Source organism: Delphinapterus leucas, chromosome 16 (genome assembly GCF_059928025.1).
Source record: "Delphinapterus leucas isolate spDelLeu-1000000601 "Yukka" chromosome 16, BTC_Dleu_Yukka2, whole genome shotgun sequence".
Classification (NCBI taxonomy): Eukaryota; Metazoa; Chordata; class Mammalia; order Artiodactyla; family Monodontidae; genus Delphinapterus; species Delphinapterus leucas.
Genome location: NC_143144.1, coordinates 39,989,378 through 40,006,350, shown reverse-complemented (window position 1 = coordinate 40,006,350; position 16,973 = coordinate 39,989,378). Strand labels below are relative to the sequence as shown.

At 47.8% G+C, this 16,973-nt stretch overlaps 1 protein-coding gene across 2 annotated transcripts in view; it reads left to right on the top strand.

The window, feature by feature from the left end:
- FRMPD2 (FERM and PDZ domain containing 2) overlaps positions 1-16,973 on the top strand; it is a 75,686-nt gene that overhangs the window by 55,251 nt on the left and 3,462 nt on the right. For both annotated transcript variants that reach the window (XM_089897799.1, XM_089897800.1), the window contains 7 exons: positions 2,202-2,306; positions 3,314-3,407; positions 4,261-4,346; positions 6,166-6,313; positions 8,038-8,252; positions 10,504-10,602; positions 13,895-14,238. In XM_089897799.1, coding sequence (XP_089753925.1) covers positions 2,202-2,306; positions 3,314-3,407; positions 4,261-4,346; positions 6,166-6,313; positions 8,038-8,252; positions 10,504-10,602; positions 13,895-14,238 — 1,091 coding nt within the window. The remainder of the gene's footprint in view (positions 1-2,201; positions 2,307-3,313; positions 3,408-4,260; positions 4,347-6,165; positions 6,314-8,037; positions 8,253-10,503; positions 10,603-13,894; positions 14,239-16,973) is intronic.

The following is a 16,973-nucleotide window of genomic DNA, read 5'->3' as shown; positions in this document are numbered from 1 at the left end:
ATTCCGACACTAACGGACTGGAATTAGCACCAGATCCCACAGGTGAAGGACCCATCCCTCAAGACAGCCTCCACTCCAGATGACAATGAAGTTGTCGGTCCCCAGGCTACCCACACTTCTGTCTGACTTGGCTGCAAATTGGAGGTCCCCATGGCCCCCTCCTTGGGTTTGTTAATTTCCTAGAGCAGCTCACAGGATCCAGGAAAACAGTTTCCTTGCTATCGCTGATTTACTATAAAGGATGTTTTAAAGGTACAAGGGAGGAGACAGATGAAGAGATGCATAGGGTGAGGTCTAGAAGGGTCCTGAGAGCAGCGTCATCTGCCCCTGTGGAGTTGGGGTGTGCCGTACTCTGCATAGATGTGTTTATGAACCTGGAAACTACGAATCCCATACTTTTGAAATTTTTATGGAGGCTTCAGCACGCAGGCATGGTGGATCATTAGCTCAATCTCTAGCCCCTCTTGCCTTCCCAGAGGATGGGGGGTTGAGTGGAGTGGAAAGTTCCAAGCTTCTAATCATGGCTTGGTTTTCTGGTGACCAGCCCCCATCCTGAAGCTACGCAGGAACCAGAGTTCCCTCTTTAGAACAAAAGGCATTCTTATAACCCAGAAAATTTCAAGGGATTTGAGAGCTCTGTGTCAGGAACTGAGGTCAAAGACCAAATATTAGAACAAAAGATGCCCCTAGTCTCCTATCACTTAGGAATTTTTTTTTTAAATTTAGACATCCCTGTATTTTATTTTTTTTATCACTCATTGTGATATAATTGACATATATGTGTGTGTCTATACATATGTACATATGTATAGACACACACACACATATATAGCAAAATGATTACCACAACAAGGTTAGTTAGCAGGTCCATCCCCTCACAGAGTTAAAATTGTGTGTGTGTGTGTGTGTGTGTGTGGAGAGCGTTTTGGATATACTCTCTTAGCAACTTGCAAATATACAATACAGTATTTCTAACTATAGTAACCATGCAGTACATTACATACCCAGAAATTATTTATCTTATAACTGGAAATTTGTACCCTCTGACACCTTCACCCATACTCCCCACTGCCCACCCCTCACCCTCACTCTGGCAACTACCAATCCACTACGCTGCTTCTGAGTTTGTTTTTTAGATTCCACATACATCACTTAGGAAATTACAAGGGTTGAAGGAGCTCTGTGCCAGGAGTGGGGGGTAGAGACCACTATAAGGTTTTCTCTTATTTCACGGTCTAGTGGGAGCCTGCAGCTGGCGGATGAGTGGGTACTGGCTTGTCACCCTGCCTGTGCTCAGGTTGGCTGTGACCCTCTGCTGAAGAACACAGCTCCTGTTAGGAGCTCTTTGCCCTCAAGCTCTTTACCACTCGCTCAGTTCCATCAGCCATCCCTCCTCTCGCTCCTCAGGCTCAGGGAAGTTAAGAGCATCCGCTGTTTCTAGCCCCGAGGTGCTTAGCTCTCCTCATTGGTTTCTTTAACTGCTTGCCCACACCTTTGAAAGCAGACCTTGTGTCAGCTCTCCTCCATCACCCAGGATGGGGATGTACACCTTCTCTTGGTGCTCAATTAATCTCGTAGCATGACTGGACGGATGAATCAACATGACATGCATGTCACAGCACCAAGCAAAATGCCTGGCATGAGGTAGAAAATACTCTCTTCTGTTCTTCTCTCAAGCATTCAACCACTGTAAAGTAGAGACCCAGTATAGCTACCCTTGCTAGAGATGACTGAAGGTCCTCCTGAGGTTTTCTTCTGCTCCAGAAGCTGCTGTGTATCTGGTATCCAGCATGCCTTCACTTGACTGGTGTCATGTGTGAAGCTACCAGGGAGTGTCTAGATGACTTCAGTTCTCATAACGATATTTGCATCATGAGTAGAAACAGGGGGAATCTACTGAGACCCTGTTGTGTGCTGGGCATCATTCATACTCACTGTTAGAAGGTGATCTCTCATTGCAGTTCCGTGGATTGGGGAAGAAGTCTGGAGAGACCAAGAGACAGGTGCAAAGTCATACAGGGAGGAGCTGATTAAGTGGAGAGTGAATCCCCTGTTGGCCCAGCCCTGAAACTTATGATTTTTTTTTTTGGTATGCAATGCTGCTGGCTCCTGAGAGCAGGTGAGAGCTAAGAGGTGCCATCTGCTTAGGCAGGGCCAGTGCCTTCACTTCTTCTTTCTTTTTGTTTGTTCATTCGTGGCAGGGTACTGGTTCTTCGTGTCCTCTATCAACTTCAGAAAACAATGCCAGTGAAATCTACTTCGTGGAGCTGGTTAAAGAAGATGGGACACTTGGATTCAGCGTGACTGTAAGAATTCTTAGGAGAGCTTAGAGTAAACAGTTGGAAGATGTTCATCTGGAGTCTCGGTGGGCATTGCACTCATATGCCAATCTCTGATAACCCAGTGATCACTGAGTACAAGCAACACATCAGAAGTGATGAACCAAGAAAGTCAGTGGGGGCCTCAGTGAGGGATGGGAGTTCAAAGTGAAACTGGGAGACAAATGGCAAACTTGGGAAGAGCAGACACTCCAAGCAGTGTGGGTGGAATTATGGTTATGCTGGACAATAAGGAGAGGGTAGCATTGTGGAGCTTCAGGGACACAAGCCAAAGGTGAATGGGGTGGTCCCTGGTCGTCAGGTTGGTAAGACCTCCATTCAGGACAGATGCTTTGCATTTGGTTTCTGAGCTCCATCTGGCAGACCCGGGAGGAGGGAGGATAAAAATTGTACAAGAATGATATTATATAATCCCACTGATGTAAAAATTTTTATGTATGTGTGTATACATACGTGGAAAAATTAGAAGAAAAAGATAAAGATAGATCTTTAGTGACCCGTAAGGATGTTCATAATCTATTGTTAAGTTAAAACAAAAAGTTGCAAAATACTGTGTGGTTGAATTCTGCTTTTGTATCCACAAACCAACACACAAGGATACAGAATATGCCAGGCATGGCACCAGCCTTTGGGCCTATCGTGGTATCCACTTTTGCTGGTCACTGCTTATGGAGCGATGATGTGGTACATTGACGTGACTCATTTCTGAGCACCTGCCATTGACCAGTGCTGGGCTGGATATGACACAGCTCCCTCACGTAGCTCATATCGTTATGCTTCTTATGAGCATCTAACCTTCTGCCCAGTGGATGATAAAGCCTAAACAAACAAGTGAATATATAAGATGGTGTCACATGGAGATGAGGTGATGGGATAGAGCGGAAGGCAGATGGGAGCTCTCTGAGTCAGGGAGGTGGGGGAGGCCCCTTCAGGAGGGGGCAGATGGGTGGTGAGTTTTTCATTGTGTTTTCCAGGGTGGCATTAACACAAGTGTGCTCTGTGGAGGTATCTACGTGAAATCCATCATTCCCGGAGGGCCAGCAGCCAAGGAAGGGCGGATCCTGCAGGGTGAGGATGGAGTCATGCTGGGCTCTGCGTTCTGTGGTGGGATAAGCCCTGGCCTGGGGGGTGCAGCCTTCAAGCCTTGCCCCACTCTCACTCTGATGCCTTGTGCAAGTGATTGCCTCTCCAGGTCATGGTTTCCTTACCTGGAAAAGGAGATGATTTAACCTGACCCGCCTACCTGATATGTTAACATGGGGCCCAAATGCTTGGGAAACATAAGGTGATTTAAAAATATGAAATTTTAAATAAACTTGTTGCTGTTTGGCTTTCATGGGAGAAGCCACGCTCCCCATGGAGGACAGAGCAGGTACTGGTGACCTCCACTTAAGTATCCGGGGAGGACACCAGCAAGCCTCCTCTCTGCCCTTCCTCACATCCACTGCTCTGAAGGAAGTGGGGGTGGATTTTTACTGTTCTCCAAAATGGCTAGAATTGAGCTAAAAAGGGCACCTACGATCTTACCTATCTCCATTTTCCCTAGAATTCCAGGGTCCCTGGCATCAACCAGGTCTCCCTGATGTTTTTTGAAATAAAAAACATCCTGGAGATATAAATATCACCCCTAAGAGACTTGAAAAAACTTTCAAAAATGGTTTCCCAGGAAATCGGGAGAAAGGATAAGGTTGTACTTGTTAGCTGGCTTAACTGCTCTGTGAGCCAAGGATAGAGGTTTCTAGACCGCTGATCTGTGCAGGTGCTCACAGGGGAGGCTGGCAGGGCCCGGGCGGGGCTCCCCCCAGCTCAGCTCCCTACCCCTCCTTGAGGCTGTGTGGAGGGGCGCTGGGCAGGGGCCTCGCAGAATAGTCCTTCCTGCAGCCCCAGGAGCTCGGGGACATGACATCTGTCCCCCTCCCAGGTGACCGGCTCTTGCAGGTGGATGGAGTGAGTCTGTGTGGCCTCACCCACAAGCAGGCCGTGCAGTGCCTCAAGGGCTCTGGGCAGGTGAGTGCACCGTTACTGGTTACTGGGGAGCTTTCCTTCCCCCCAGAGTTTTCCTCGACAACATCAGAAGCTGTGGTTGCCTCTGGGTGGGAGGGGGTAGGCAGGAAACCAACGAGACTTTCTGTTGTGTCTGTTTTTTTCCTTTCACATCTTCCTTTTACCAGTGCTTTTCTTTGGAGGTGTGAAAGTCAGCAGGAAGCAAGCAGATGTTCCCAGGCAGTGAAGCTCACCTCCTCTAAGGAACCTTGAAAAGCTTACTGTCTCTTGCCTAGATTCTGGAAGCAGACAGCTGTACTCAGCTGACTGAGTGAAGTGACTTCTCCTGCCTGGCCGCCCCCTCACACCCTCTGCTCCTGCTGTAACTGACCAACGCCTCCGTCTGCTCTCCGGGCCTCTCAGCACCCGCCTTGGCACGTGCTGACACCCACCCCCACCCGAGTTCATGCCGTTCCCGTCAACCTGTGTAATTACAGGCTACACTGTCCTAGGGGTGCTTTTATTACAAAGAGGTAGAAATTCAAGATGCCAAGAGCATTTACCCTTCGGTCCTCATTCTGTGCAGCGCCCAGGCAGCATCTGGATGTCACTACACTCTGTCCCGTCCTCCGCCCGAGGGTGGGAACCTTTACTTGCCATGGTGGCCTGAGCCACAGAGCCGGGGTCTCCCTCTTGGCAACTGGGCAACCATCAGAGATGCAAAGGGCAAACAGAGGGGTGGAAGGGCCCCCTTTTGCTTCCTTTCCCAAACCATTCTTCTATTTTGTGGTGAGATTTACTTGTCTTGGCGACCTTGGTTGACATATCTTGAGAACAAAGTCATAATTTAGTAGTATTCTCTATTCTTCAGAACTTTGCTGACGGACATGCTTAGAGAATGTATTTGGCCAGTATACTGGTGGTGATGACAGGTAGGAATTGTCACTCTGGGGTCACAGCAATGGTGCTGAATGACCATTGCTGCAGGAGGATGTTGGCAGGGTCAAGTCCCCCGAGTGGAAGCTCAGAATTTCTCCAAAGCTTCCAGGCGATGTCTAGCTACTGGGTCATGCTCTGGGTAATGGGAGTATACAGTGTGTGGGGAAGAGGAAAGGGAAATTGAACCAGAAAGAAAGGGGGAGGCCAGATTGACATAGGCCTGGGATTCTGTGCTGGGGCTTTGGATTTTAGGTGATGGAAAACACTGGAGATTTTTAATCAAGAGTGTTGCATGTTCAGCTTGTGTCTTATTTCAATCCACAGGTAACCTTGAGGGGAGTGGACTGAAGGAGGAGGAGATAGGGTCCAGGAAGTCAAGTTAGAGGGCGCTTGCCCCAGTCCAGCTGGCCACTGGCAGCAGGAGAGGGAATGGAGGAGAGGGGAGCACTGAGGGAGATGTTTCTGATGGAGAACATGCAAGCCTTGGAAGCCAGTTGGGTATTTGGAGGGCAGAAGGGGGAGAGCTGGTCCACTGCAAGTGTGGCCCCTGGGAGGTTAGTTGAGGGATAGGTCAGTGTTCTGAGAGAGCAAAGGCAAGAGGAGGAATGTTTTAGGCAAAATGAGGAGGGGGAAGTGAGGGTGAGTGAGAGGAAGAAGATGAATTTGGCCTTGAATACACTGAGATGGAAGTACATGTGTTACTTCCAGGAGCATTTGTCCAACAGACAGTTGGAAATATGGCTCTGGATCCTAACAGATAAGCTAGATTGGAGATTTTGATTTGAGATTCAAATGAAGCCGCCACTGGATGTATCAGAAAATTACGAAGCATTTGCCGAGTGGAGGGAGAGACTCCTGGTTGCCACATGAGGTGTAAATTGAGTTCGTCCACCCATCCTTCTAGGTTGCAAGACTGGTCTTAGAGAGAAGAGGCCCCAGGACTGCACAGCAGTGTCCTTCTGCTAATGACAGGATGGGAGATGAATGCACGGCTGTTTCCTTGGCAACAGTCTTGCCTGGAAGGCCTGCGAGCAGTGTCTCAGCGACATATGGTGAGAGGAGAGAGGATTGAGTGTTACTATTGTCATGTCATCCTGTGGTGCTTTTGAATTGTCAACTCCAAAGGGAAAGCAGGAAGCCTCCCTCTGGGTTCTCAAAAGAGAGTGAGCAGCGGTGGTCACCATGCGGCCGCTTTCTGATGCAACGGAAGCCAATCTAATGGAACATGTTCCTATAAAAAAAATGCATTGTCCCCAAAATGATGACCAGGCATAATTCTGCCCCCAAGCCTTCTGAGGATTTCTGATCAGCTGCTGGAATGTTTGTGTCTAAATAAGTATTCGGGGTTGAAATTGGAATGAAAGGATCATGCCTTTGCTGACAGAGGGTCCACGTTTCAGCCGAGACACTTGTAACAAAAATCTGAGTAAAGATGAGGTGGGTGGGGAGAGGAAGGTGCTCAGACACCTAGCCTAGTTACTAACATCAAAAAGCAAACCCATGATCAGTTTACAGGGGAAGTATTACACATCATCTGATGGGTTGCCTCTCTGCACTTCCCTGAGATTTTGTTTCCTGCTAGGAAAACATTTATTTCCTTAGTACGTCGTGATTTGCAGCTTAGCTGCTTGTCAACCCCTTTATAGAGATTTTCCTGAAGGCGTTTCATCAGGTTGAATGCAAGGTAACCATAGTGAGCAATGGGGTTGGGTGGAGGGGGAAAAGCATGTGCATAAAATAAGTCTGTTTCTTCTTTCATTGCTCCCCAGCTCACTCCAGTGAGGGCCTTTGAGAAATTGAATACAGAATGAGCTAAAGGGGTCAGACGATGGTGATGGTGAAACTGGTCATACGACATACCTGAACCTAACTGCTTCAGACACTTTCATTCTTGCCCCAAATCATAGCCTATAAATCAGTGCTCTGTCCCTCTACTGATTGATTGCCAACTGAGGTGGTGAAAGCAGAGTAGGGGAGGCCCAGGGGCCTCTGGCTGCCAGACTATGTAAGTTCTTTGGGCTGTGTCCATCTTGGGTGCCCAGGAGCAGCTGTTTTGTCTTACGGCCACTACACAGGGCTGAACAAAATGGCAGCTCAAACATTTTCATGGAGTTGGCCATGATTATCTCCATGGTCTAATGATGCAAAAAATTTTTTTCAAGTATGCTAAAAAATGACTGTGGTTCTAAAAGGGTAATAGGAATATATGTGATTCAAGTTTTACTAAATGATTTGGGCCTATTGTGTACGTCTCTAAGTTATATCTTTACATATAAACTTTGTTGATTGTCTATAATTGCTCTGTCCGATATGGTAGCCACTTGCCCATGTGCCTATTGAGTACATGAAGTGTGATCACTCCAAACTGATAAAATATATACTCGAGTCTTACAGGCTTCGTTCATAAGAAGAATGTAAAGTACCTCATTAATAATTTTTTCGTGTTGTTACATGTTGAAATGGTAATATTTTAGATATGTCGGGTTAAATGAAATATGATTGTGTTTATTTTACCTTTTTCCTCCTATTTTTTAAAATGTAGCTATTTGAAAACTTTGACATTGTGTATGTGGTTTGCATGTGCAGTTCACGTATTTCCTTTGGATGACACTGACCTATAGCAGGTATGATGGACTCTGTCATAAAAATGAGCAAAATGAAATCTTTTAATGTAAAACAGGAATAATTCATTTACTTGACAATTTGCATTTTGAGGCTGGCCAATTTCATTTGTAATCTACTGAAGGATGGATCTCATTCACATCCCACGATACAGGTCCCAGGTTTGAAGTCAAGCTAAAAAAGAACGCCAGTGGTTTGGGATTCAGTTTCGTGCAGATGGAGGGTGAACGCTGCGGCCATCTCAAGAATGATCTTGTGAGGATTAAGCGGCTCTTCCCGGGGCAGCCGGCAGAAGAGAATGGGGCCATCGCAGCTGGTGACATTATCCTGGCTGTGAACGGAAGGCCCACGGAAGGCCTCGACTTCCAGGTGGGAGGCCATGAGGGATGCAGTCCTGTGTGCAGGCTGAGGTCAGCCATGCTCCTTTCAGGGCCACCCACCATGGGGAATACTCTGGGCTCCCGGAAATCACACGTGGAGCCTGGATTTGGATCACATAAAGAGAGAAATTGGCAGAACATCCTCATATTAAAATTTCCATCTCAATTCTTAAGCATCTGACCTTGAGTAAGCCTTGCTTCTCAGTAGGTTCGTAATGAAATCGAAGATAAAACCCTGGCTTCTGTGCTGGCTAAAGATAAAACCCTGGCTTCTGTGCTGGCTCCTAACACACACTCCCAGAGGTGGGGGTGAGGGCTCAATGGGCTACCTTGGGTCCCTTCCTGCCCTCCTTCCCATTTCTCTACTAAATTTACGGCTTTGACGTGTAGTGTTGCATTGGTTGTCGTGTGTATGATCAAAAAATGTAATAAAAAGGAAAGTAAAAAGTGGACATTTCTTAATCTTATAGCATAAAATCTCAGTGAAATATTGTACATATCAGTCAGGGTCCTGGCAGAAATTGGGCCATCTGAGAAAGTTTAATAAAGGTGCGGAGATTGTTGGGAAACTCAAGGGAGAGTATAGAGCCCTGGGGCTGGGAACAGTGGGTGCAGTCATTCACCCTCCCTACCCCCGAAGTCCAAAGGGAGATGGGTAGGAGCAGTTACCAAATCCTAGAAGCTGAGTGAGCTAGGTGGAGCAGGGATATAGTCATCCTGTGACAACCCCACGGGGAGGAATGCAGGAAAGCAAACCTGGACCTCCCTCCCCCCCTCGGCTCTGATCCCTGTTCACCCTCGCATTGGCTGAGCCCAGCAGGAAGCCTCTCTGCAGCCCACGCAGGTCTACCTCCAGGGCACAGAGCAAGGCAGACGAAGGTGGAGAGTGGCTCTAGGTGGGATGGGGAGGGGTGGAGAATCCTCAGAGCAGCGTTAGGGTGGGGATACCTTCATCCATCCTGCATCCTTCATCTGATCCAGGATCATCCTCTGAGAACCGCTGCTGGGCCAGCAACTGTGTGAGGAACTGAAGACAGAGAGGCGGACAGTTCATACAGCCTGGTCCCAGAGCTCACGGGGGTAGTGGGATAGACAAGAGAACAATTCTCACTGCGGGAAATAAGTGCCATGAGAGATAAAAGGCCCTGCTCCAGTGCTTGCACCAGGGAAGGGGGAAGGAGCCCATTCTATGGCAGTCCATTGCAGCTGGGGGTACTGAGTAGTATCCAGATCAATCCAGATCAGTGGTTCCAGGTAGGGGTGAATTTGCCTCTTGGGACCTTTGGTGAAGACCAGAGACATTTACGGTTTTCACAACTAATGGACGCTACTGGCATCTAGTGGGTAGAGACCAGAGATGTTGCTCAACGTCCTGCGATGCACAGGACAGCTCTGACAACAGAGTTATCCAGCCTGAAATGTCGATAGTGCTGAGAGGTTGAGACATCATGGTCTAGATAGGTAATAAGAGCTATTCAGGCAACCTCATGCCCTGGGCTTTGAGAGGGTGGCTTGGAGCAAGAGTTTCAGCATGGTGGGAGCTTAGGAAGTGGGTGCAGGGAGGAGCAGATGGGAGAGAGAGCAGGGCGAGAGGCAGTGGCAGGTAAGAACAGGTTCTGGGTGCTGTGCTTATGTTGAGTGAGGTGAGCCAGAGAGAGGGTTCAGCAGGAGAAGAACCTGGTTATATCTGTATTTGGGAACGACTGCGTGTCAGTGATGTGGAGGAAGGGACGTGGGTGACAGTGCAGGAGGCCAGGAGCAGAGAGGAAGTCACTGCAGTTTCACAGGTGAGAGGTTCCGAGGGCCCGAGCTGACCCTGGGCGGAAGCTCAGGGCTGAGGGTCAGGCTTTAGAGATTGGGGTGGTGGCATCTACGTGACCGGTGGCCCCTGAGGTGGGGGTGGGTAGACAGGGAAAGGAGGTTGAGATGGTAACACTCGTGTGCTTGATTCACTCTCTCGCTGAAGAAAAGGCATCAGTATTGGCGGATGCTGCCATCAAAAGGCCCCAAGCAGACCTTGGCCACTTCCAGCTCAGTATCGGTGCATCATCTTTGTGGGAACCACAGGCCACTGGCCTTGGATCCATGCATTTTGGGAAGTCAGCGGTGTCCTCCAAAGTTCTCTGGAGCCAAGAAACAGATCAAGGTGGGGGGGTGGGAGGGGCCCGGAAGATAGTGGAGAGCATAGAGGAGGACCCTCCACAGCCCTACAACTAACCATGGAGTTTGGTTTCTGATAGGAGGTGCTGCATTTACTGCGAGGAGCCTCACAGGAAGTCACGCTCCTGCTTTGCCGACCCCTGCCAGGTGTGCTGCCTGAGATGGATCAGGGCTGGCAGGTAAGGGGCAGTGCCCTCTGCTCTCTCCACATGCCTCAGGTTCAGGCACTCCTTTTCTTGTCTGGTGGGTCCTGAGAAGTCCAACCTTGCTTTTGTAGTGCTCAATGCCATCTACTTTCATTGGGGCAGGAGAGTAGCTGGCCCCCAAACCTCAATTAGCCTGTGACAGGTTCATGAGGTCTTACCTCTGCCTTCCCCTTCCTCTCCCTGCTTCTGCCTCTCCCAATATTTGGCTCTTCTTGTAGATGGTTACATGTTTAGATCTTGGCTGTGAAACTTCTAGAACTAGGTTCTCTGACAGTCCAAGCTCCAGAGAGGGGAAACCAGGAGCAACGGGAGTAGATGGAAAACCAAATGAAGGGAAGGTAAGAATTTCCATTCTGAGGAATGAAATGGAGAGAAAAAAAAGAAGGGTATATGTCCACCCTTCTAAAACATGAATTAGCCATGTATGGTCTAGTGCAAAGAAGGGAAGCATTGGAATCAGGACAGTTCAGAATTCTTACATTGATGCCTGTATTAGGTCCTCCAGAGAAATAGAACCAATAGGATATGTGTGTGTGTGTGTGTGTGTGTGTGTGTGTGTGTGTGTGTGTGTGTAGAGACAGAGAGACAGAGAGAGATTTTAAGGAATTGGCTCACGTGATCATGGTGCCCGGCCAGTCTAAATTCTGCAGAGCAGGCTGGCTGGCTGGAAACCCAGTGGGGAGCTGATGTTGCAGGGTGAGTCCTAAGGCAGTCTGGAGGCAGGATTCATTCTTTCTTGGGGAGCTCAGTCTTTTTTCTCTTAAGGCCTTCAACTGATTGAACGAAGCTCACCAACATTACAGAAGGTGATTTGCTTCACTCAAAGTCTACTGATTTACATGCTACTCTCTAAAAAATACCTTTACAGAAACATCTAGATTCGTGTTTGACCAAATATCTGGGTACTGTGGCCTATCCAAGTTGACACATAACGTTCACCATCACAATACCACCTGTTGAGTCCTTGGGCACAGACTCTGTGGTAGAGATTGGAGTGCAGGAAGTTTATGGGGCCGGCTCTTGGGAACACCCTTGTGAGGGTGCAAGAAGCACAGCTGGGCAGAAGGGGAAGTAAATGTGTTGCAGCTGCAACAGGGGCCTCGGCTGACCTCACAGGGAGCTCTGAAGCTGGGATGGCCCCACAGAGCTGTCCCGAATTGGGACAAAAGAGCCTGTACCTTTGTTCTCTCCATCAACCAGCGCTGGAGTAAGAGCTGCCCCAAGGGAGGGGGCCTAACTTTGGCCGAGGCAGTTCCCTTGAGCTGAGCACAATTCCTGCGGAGGGGATAGCTGTAAGCTGCCAGCAGCCAGCAGTCCTGGCGGCTGGGGACTGATGGCCTCAGTTGTGGAGGGGGATCGGCGTGAGCACCCTGGAATCACCTGCACCTGCTCTGTTTGCTGCAAGGACCTTGGGCACTTGCCTGACTTCTCTAGGTCTCGTGATTCCTCATCTGAGATGTGGATAAGATGTGGATAAAATCAATCACTTATCATCACTGAGGGCGACAGTCACTAGACACAGCACAGGGACTTGGTGACCCAGATCCTCTTGATGCTTGGACTCCAAGAGGTCATTTGATACCAACTTTGGTGAGAAAAGAGCTATGGGAAGGAAATCTGAAATTTCCAGTTGCCAATTTGGAAAAGAAGGTAGATGACAGCAATTGTGTTAAGCAAATGAACAGGGCAGGGGAGGGTCAAGCTTCATACGCACAAAGATCAGGCCAAGGGGCTGGTACCCAGTGTTTTTGTGAGATATCTGGTAATGCCAGGGAAAGAGTTGTCCTTCTGTCCTGGAGAAGAGCTCCCCCAAGGAGAGCCCAGATGCATCTAGTGGGAAGGGCTTGGGGTGAGGAATGGTGGGCATGCTTCCTCTCTCCTCATACCTGAGGACCAAGTGCAAGAAAAATTTTCATTCATTCATGTGGCTCCAGAGGTCAGATTGAAGACCAAGGAAGAGACTATTTAGTTCAGAACTAGAATAAAGTAGTTATGAGAAGGAGGCGGCTGTACAAACATCTGGAATAAGGTCATTCCAGGCAGAAGGAATAGCATATGCAAAGGCTCTGAGACAGGAATGACCTGGAGGTTTGAAGGACACAAAGATAATGGTTGTGCCTGGACAGTAGCTAATGAAGGGGAGTGTGGAACGGGAGGAGTTGTAGAGGGAGTCAGGGACCGCGCCATGTGTGACCTTGTAGGTCTTGGTAATGTGCCGATTCCATCCTGGCTGCAACAGGAAGCCGCTGGGCTGGGAGGGGTGGGAGGGTGAAGGGTGAATCAGGAATGTGGCCTCATGTGGTCTGTACTTTAGAGAGGTCACTTAGGTTGCTGGCGGAGATGGAGTAGAGCAGGTAAGTTGGCAGCGATTCAGGTGAGATATGTGGCTTAGACTCAGGTTGTAGCCGAATAGCTGGTAAGTGGTCAGATTTGGGATGTGGCTGGGAGGTAGAGCCCGTGGGATGACTTCTGGATTAGATATGGGTGTGCGGACAGAGAGTAGAGTTTGGCTTGAGCAACTTGGATGAATGGTGGCACCACTTACCATGATAGGATGTGCTTGGAGGGAGAAGTTTAAAGTACATGGGGGAGAAGAAGTAGCTCTTGATAGCGTGTGAACTTAAATGTTTGTGGAGCATTCGATGGAGATGTCTGTTAGGTAGTTGTTTGTGGAGAACTTGTGTGAGGTCAGGGCTGGAAAAAGCGAACTTGGAATTGTCAGCAAATAATGCCACTGAAAGCCATAAATTGGATGAGATCACCGCGGGAAGGAGTACAGAAAAAGTCAAGAAGAGGGCTGAGAAGTGAGCCATGTGACACCCCAACACTGAGCGGCCTGGTCCAAAGAAATGAGACAGCACGTGAGACTGAGAAGGGGCCTGGGAAGTGGTCCAGGTAAGGGCAGAGTTCAGGGTCAACTCAACGTTTAAGTAGAGTAAATCCGTAAGGGACATTCTCAAGAAGGTTGCTGAAGGTTGCTGAATGTGTTAGAGTGAGACGAGGACAGAGAATTATCCTTTGGCTTTAGAAAGATGTAGGTCACTAGAGATCCTAATCAGAGCTCCTTCAGTGGAATGATGGAGACAGAAGCCTGGTTGGAGTGGGTACAGACGAGAAGGAGGGGACACAGAAATAGTGAGCACAGACGCTCATTTGAAGAGCAGAGAAAGGGGCGGATTGGTACCGACTTTGGTACCAAAGCAATATTTAGATTTTGTTCAGTGTGCACCGTGGATCCAGTAATCCTTAGCATTTCTTTCAATAGACACCTGTGCTCTCAGCAGACAAAGAATTCACCAGGGCAACAGGCACTGACTCAGAGCAGAGCCCCAGCCTAGATCAAGAGGACAGCCAGAGGGACAGTGCCTCCGCAGATGCAGGGGAAGGCCTGGGTGTCAGGCCAGAGTCTTTCCAACAGGCCACCAGAGAGGCACAATGGGACCAAGACACAGAGAGACCCTGGGCCACTTCCTTGACTCGTCCTCGGGATTCCTACCCTCATTTATTCAGACTTCACCAAGAAATGGATGCATCAACATTGGCTACCTCTTTGGAAAACGATATGAGGCAAAACTGCTATTCAGTTTGTGATATCAGGAGACTTGAAAGGTAAGGATCACCCCTTGGCAGACATATTATAAATTGTGTGCATATCATTGCTAGAAATTACAATCAAGCAATTAATAACTATGCTCAGATGCTTGCTGGGCCAGGACTGTTCTGGGCATTGTAGGGGAGGAAGAAACAAGGGAAACATGCAATCTGGAGCTGCTGTAACCACAACTTGTGAGCTTTTGGGAAAGCAAACCCCACCCAGAGGTCCTCCAGTACCCTTGGAGACTACAGATGGCAGGCCTTGGGGTTTCTTCCCCACATACAGACCTTTGTCCTGCATCCCTCATGGTCTCTTGAAGCACCATGGTAAGAAAGAGGTTCCCTTGTGTACATCATTTCTATTGCAAATATAATACTTTATAATCAACACCAGCTTAAGAAAAAAAAAACAAATCTACATCTTCAAGACCAGACTGAAACATTCATTTTAATAGCCATTTGTTTTTCAACATAGTCTGCATTTTTGTGCTCATCCACCCCTGAGTATTTCCACCTCTCAGTCCTGTTCTGATGGAAAACAAACTCTTTCATTCAGTTTGATGAGTATTTTTACACATAACCAGGGTACTTAGAAACCTGTTAGGAGAAGAGAGAGGGGCACAAATACTGAGAGAGGGCGAGACATTGCTCCTAAGAGTGAGCTAACTAGATGCATGGGCACAAAGCAGACAAGCGAGGAACAATGGTTTGTGTTTGACACTGTATAAACCCACTGATATTAAATAGCCCTTAATTGTTGGTCATCCTAGAAGACTGACAAGGGCAAATCTATAGGCACTAGTAGGTGACATGAACTATGAAGCGGCTGGGGTAATGCAATTAGGCAGGGTGAGATCCGTGACAGACAGGAGCCAGACATATGTTTCCTAGAAGCATCCAGATACAATTTTTAAAGTATGCTGTATTGTGCCAACTAAACCAAATCCAACTACGCTGTGGAGTAGAGCAGGGTGGGCAAGCACGTTCGCCAGTGGCATTCCTTTTCATTGTTTGAAAATGCATAAGCACGAGTGTATGTACAGTTCCTTACATTTGCATTCTAGGCAGTAATTGATACACTTGATCAAATGATAAAGGAAACAACCTACAGAGATTTATCCAAGGACAACTATTCGTATGATCTTGTAGGAAATATAAAAGGAGCGGTACTTCCCTGTAGACATGGGGCCACTCTTTTGGATTTTTAAAGGTTTTACTGATAGATAGTTTGGGGTGATGGACTGTATGACAAAGTGACTCTAGGATTACGTATAAGCCTGGAGTTTGACTTGCCATGTGCCTTTAATATAATATAATTATTACTTATTAATAATAGTATTTAAACTAATTATTACTGTATGTTGTCACTGTCTCATTCACGGACTCACAGAAATTCAGTGTTGTTCCATATAAAAATGGTCTCATCTAACTTCATATCCCATGCTGGAATCTGCTCTGTGACATCCCTGAAGTAGGGGGCCTGCTTTTACTTGAATATCTCCAGGGAGGTGGAAGTTGCTGCCTCTTGAGGTGGCCCATTTTATCATCGTGTAGCTGTTGATCAGGAAGTTCTTCTTTATACTGACGTGAAAATTGCCTTTCTCTATCTTCTACTCATAAATCCTGATATGTTTTCCTCCTGTTTTCGTCATTTCTTTTTTAAAAAAATAAGAAACATCACATCATTTTATATTTCTGAATCAAATTAAATTTGACTTAGCATTCCTCCTTGCAAGGGTATACCAGATATCCAAAACCTGCCATCCTTACAGGGGGCTGCTCCTTCCTAGAATTATACTAAGAGCTTCTTCAGAACATTCTGGTGGAGCCCCAGATCATCATTCCGTCTTGGTTGTTGCCCCATGCTTGCTACCCAGGCCATGTGGTCCATGGAGTTACAGGGGGGCAGCCTTGCTATTCTCTGCCCTGACTCCCTCCATCACCAACTCCTCCCTCTTGTACTTACCTCCCACAGCCCTGGTGATGGCAGTGCTCTGCCTCTTCACATTTCCTTTTACTGTGTTTCACTTGTACTGCGTTTTCTCTCTTCCATTCAGGAACCTTTCTTTCTCTACAAAGGAAGGACTCAAACCATATTAGCTTCTCCTCCAGTGGGACGTCAGCTTGCACGTAAAGCACACATAGTTAGTGACTGCCCCCTACAGGAGGAAAAGCATGGCACAGGCTCAGCAATCCCTGGACACAGTTCCCCCAGCTCCTGGGTAGGGTCAGAATTAGGATTCCAAAGTGGGTTTGTGGTTCTTTGTGGTTCTCCCTGGAATATCCACAGCTCAGTTCTGAGGTGGCTGCCCCAGGTAACTGCCTCTTGTTTCTGGCATCCCTGAGTGAAGTTTTCTTTCTGCAGTTTAGATCAAAAAGAGTACTGACTTCTTGATCATACAGCCCTGGTTTCAGCTCTACCACTTACTAGTGTGTCTGAAGAGTTGTCTTTCCTGAGCTTGAGGCTTCTCAAATGTAAGTGAAGACCCTGGCAACTCCACAGGGTGCTGTGCCCTTCAAAAGAAATAACACATGCAGAGCAGTAGTCCAGAGCCTGGCATGCAGCAGGAGCTCAAGTCAGTTTTCCTTCCCTTTCCTGAGCCATTTTCAGCTAAAAACAAGTCCCAGTCAATTAAAATTCCCACCGAACTGGCAGATCTTACCATCTACCAGGTGGTTACTTCCTAGTCTAGTGGCTGCCGGCACCCCAGCAAACCCGGAGTGTTCATGGAGAAGACGAAGTTTTACTC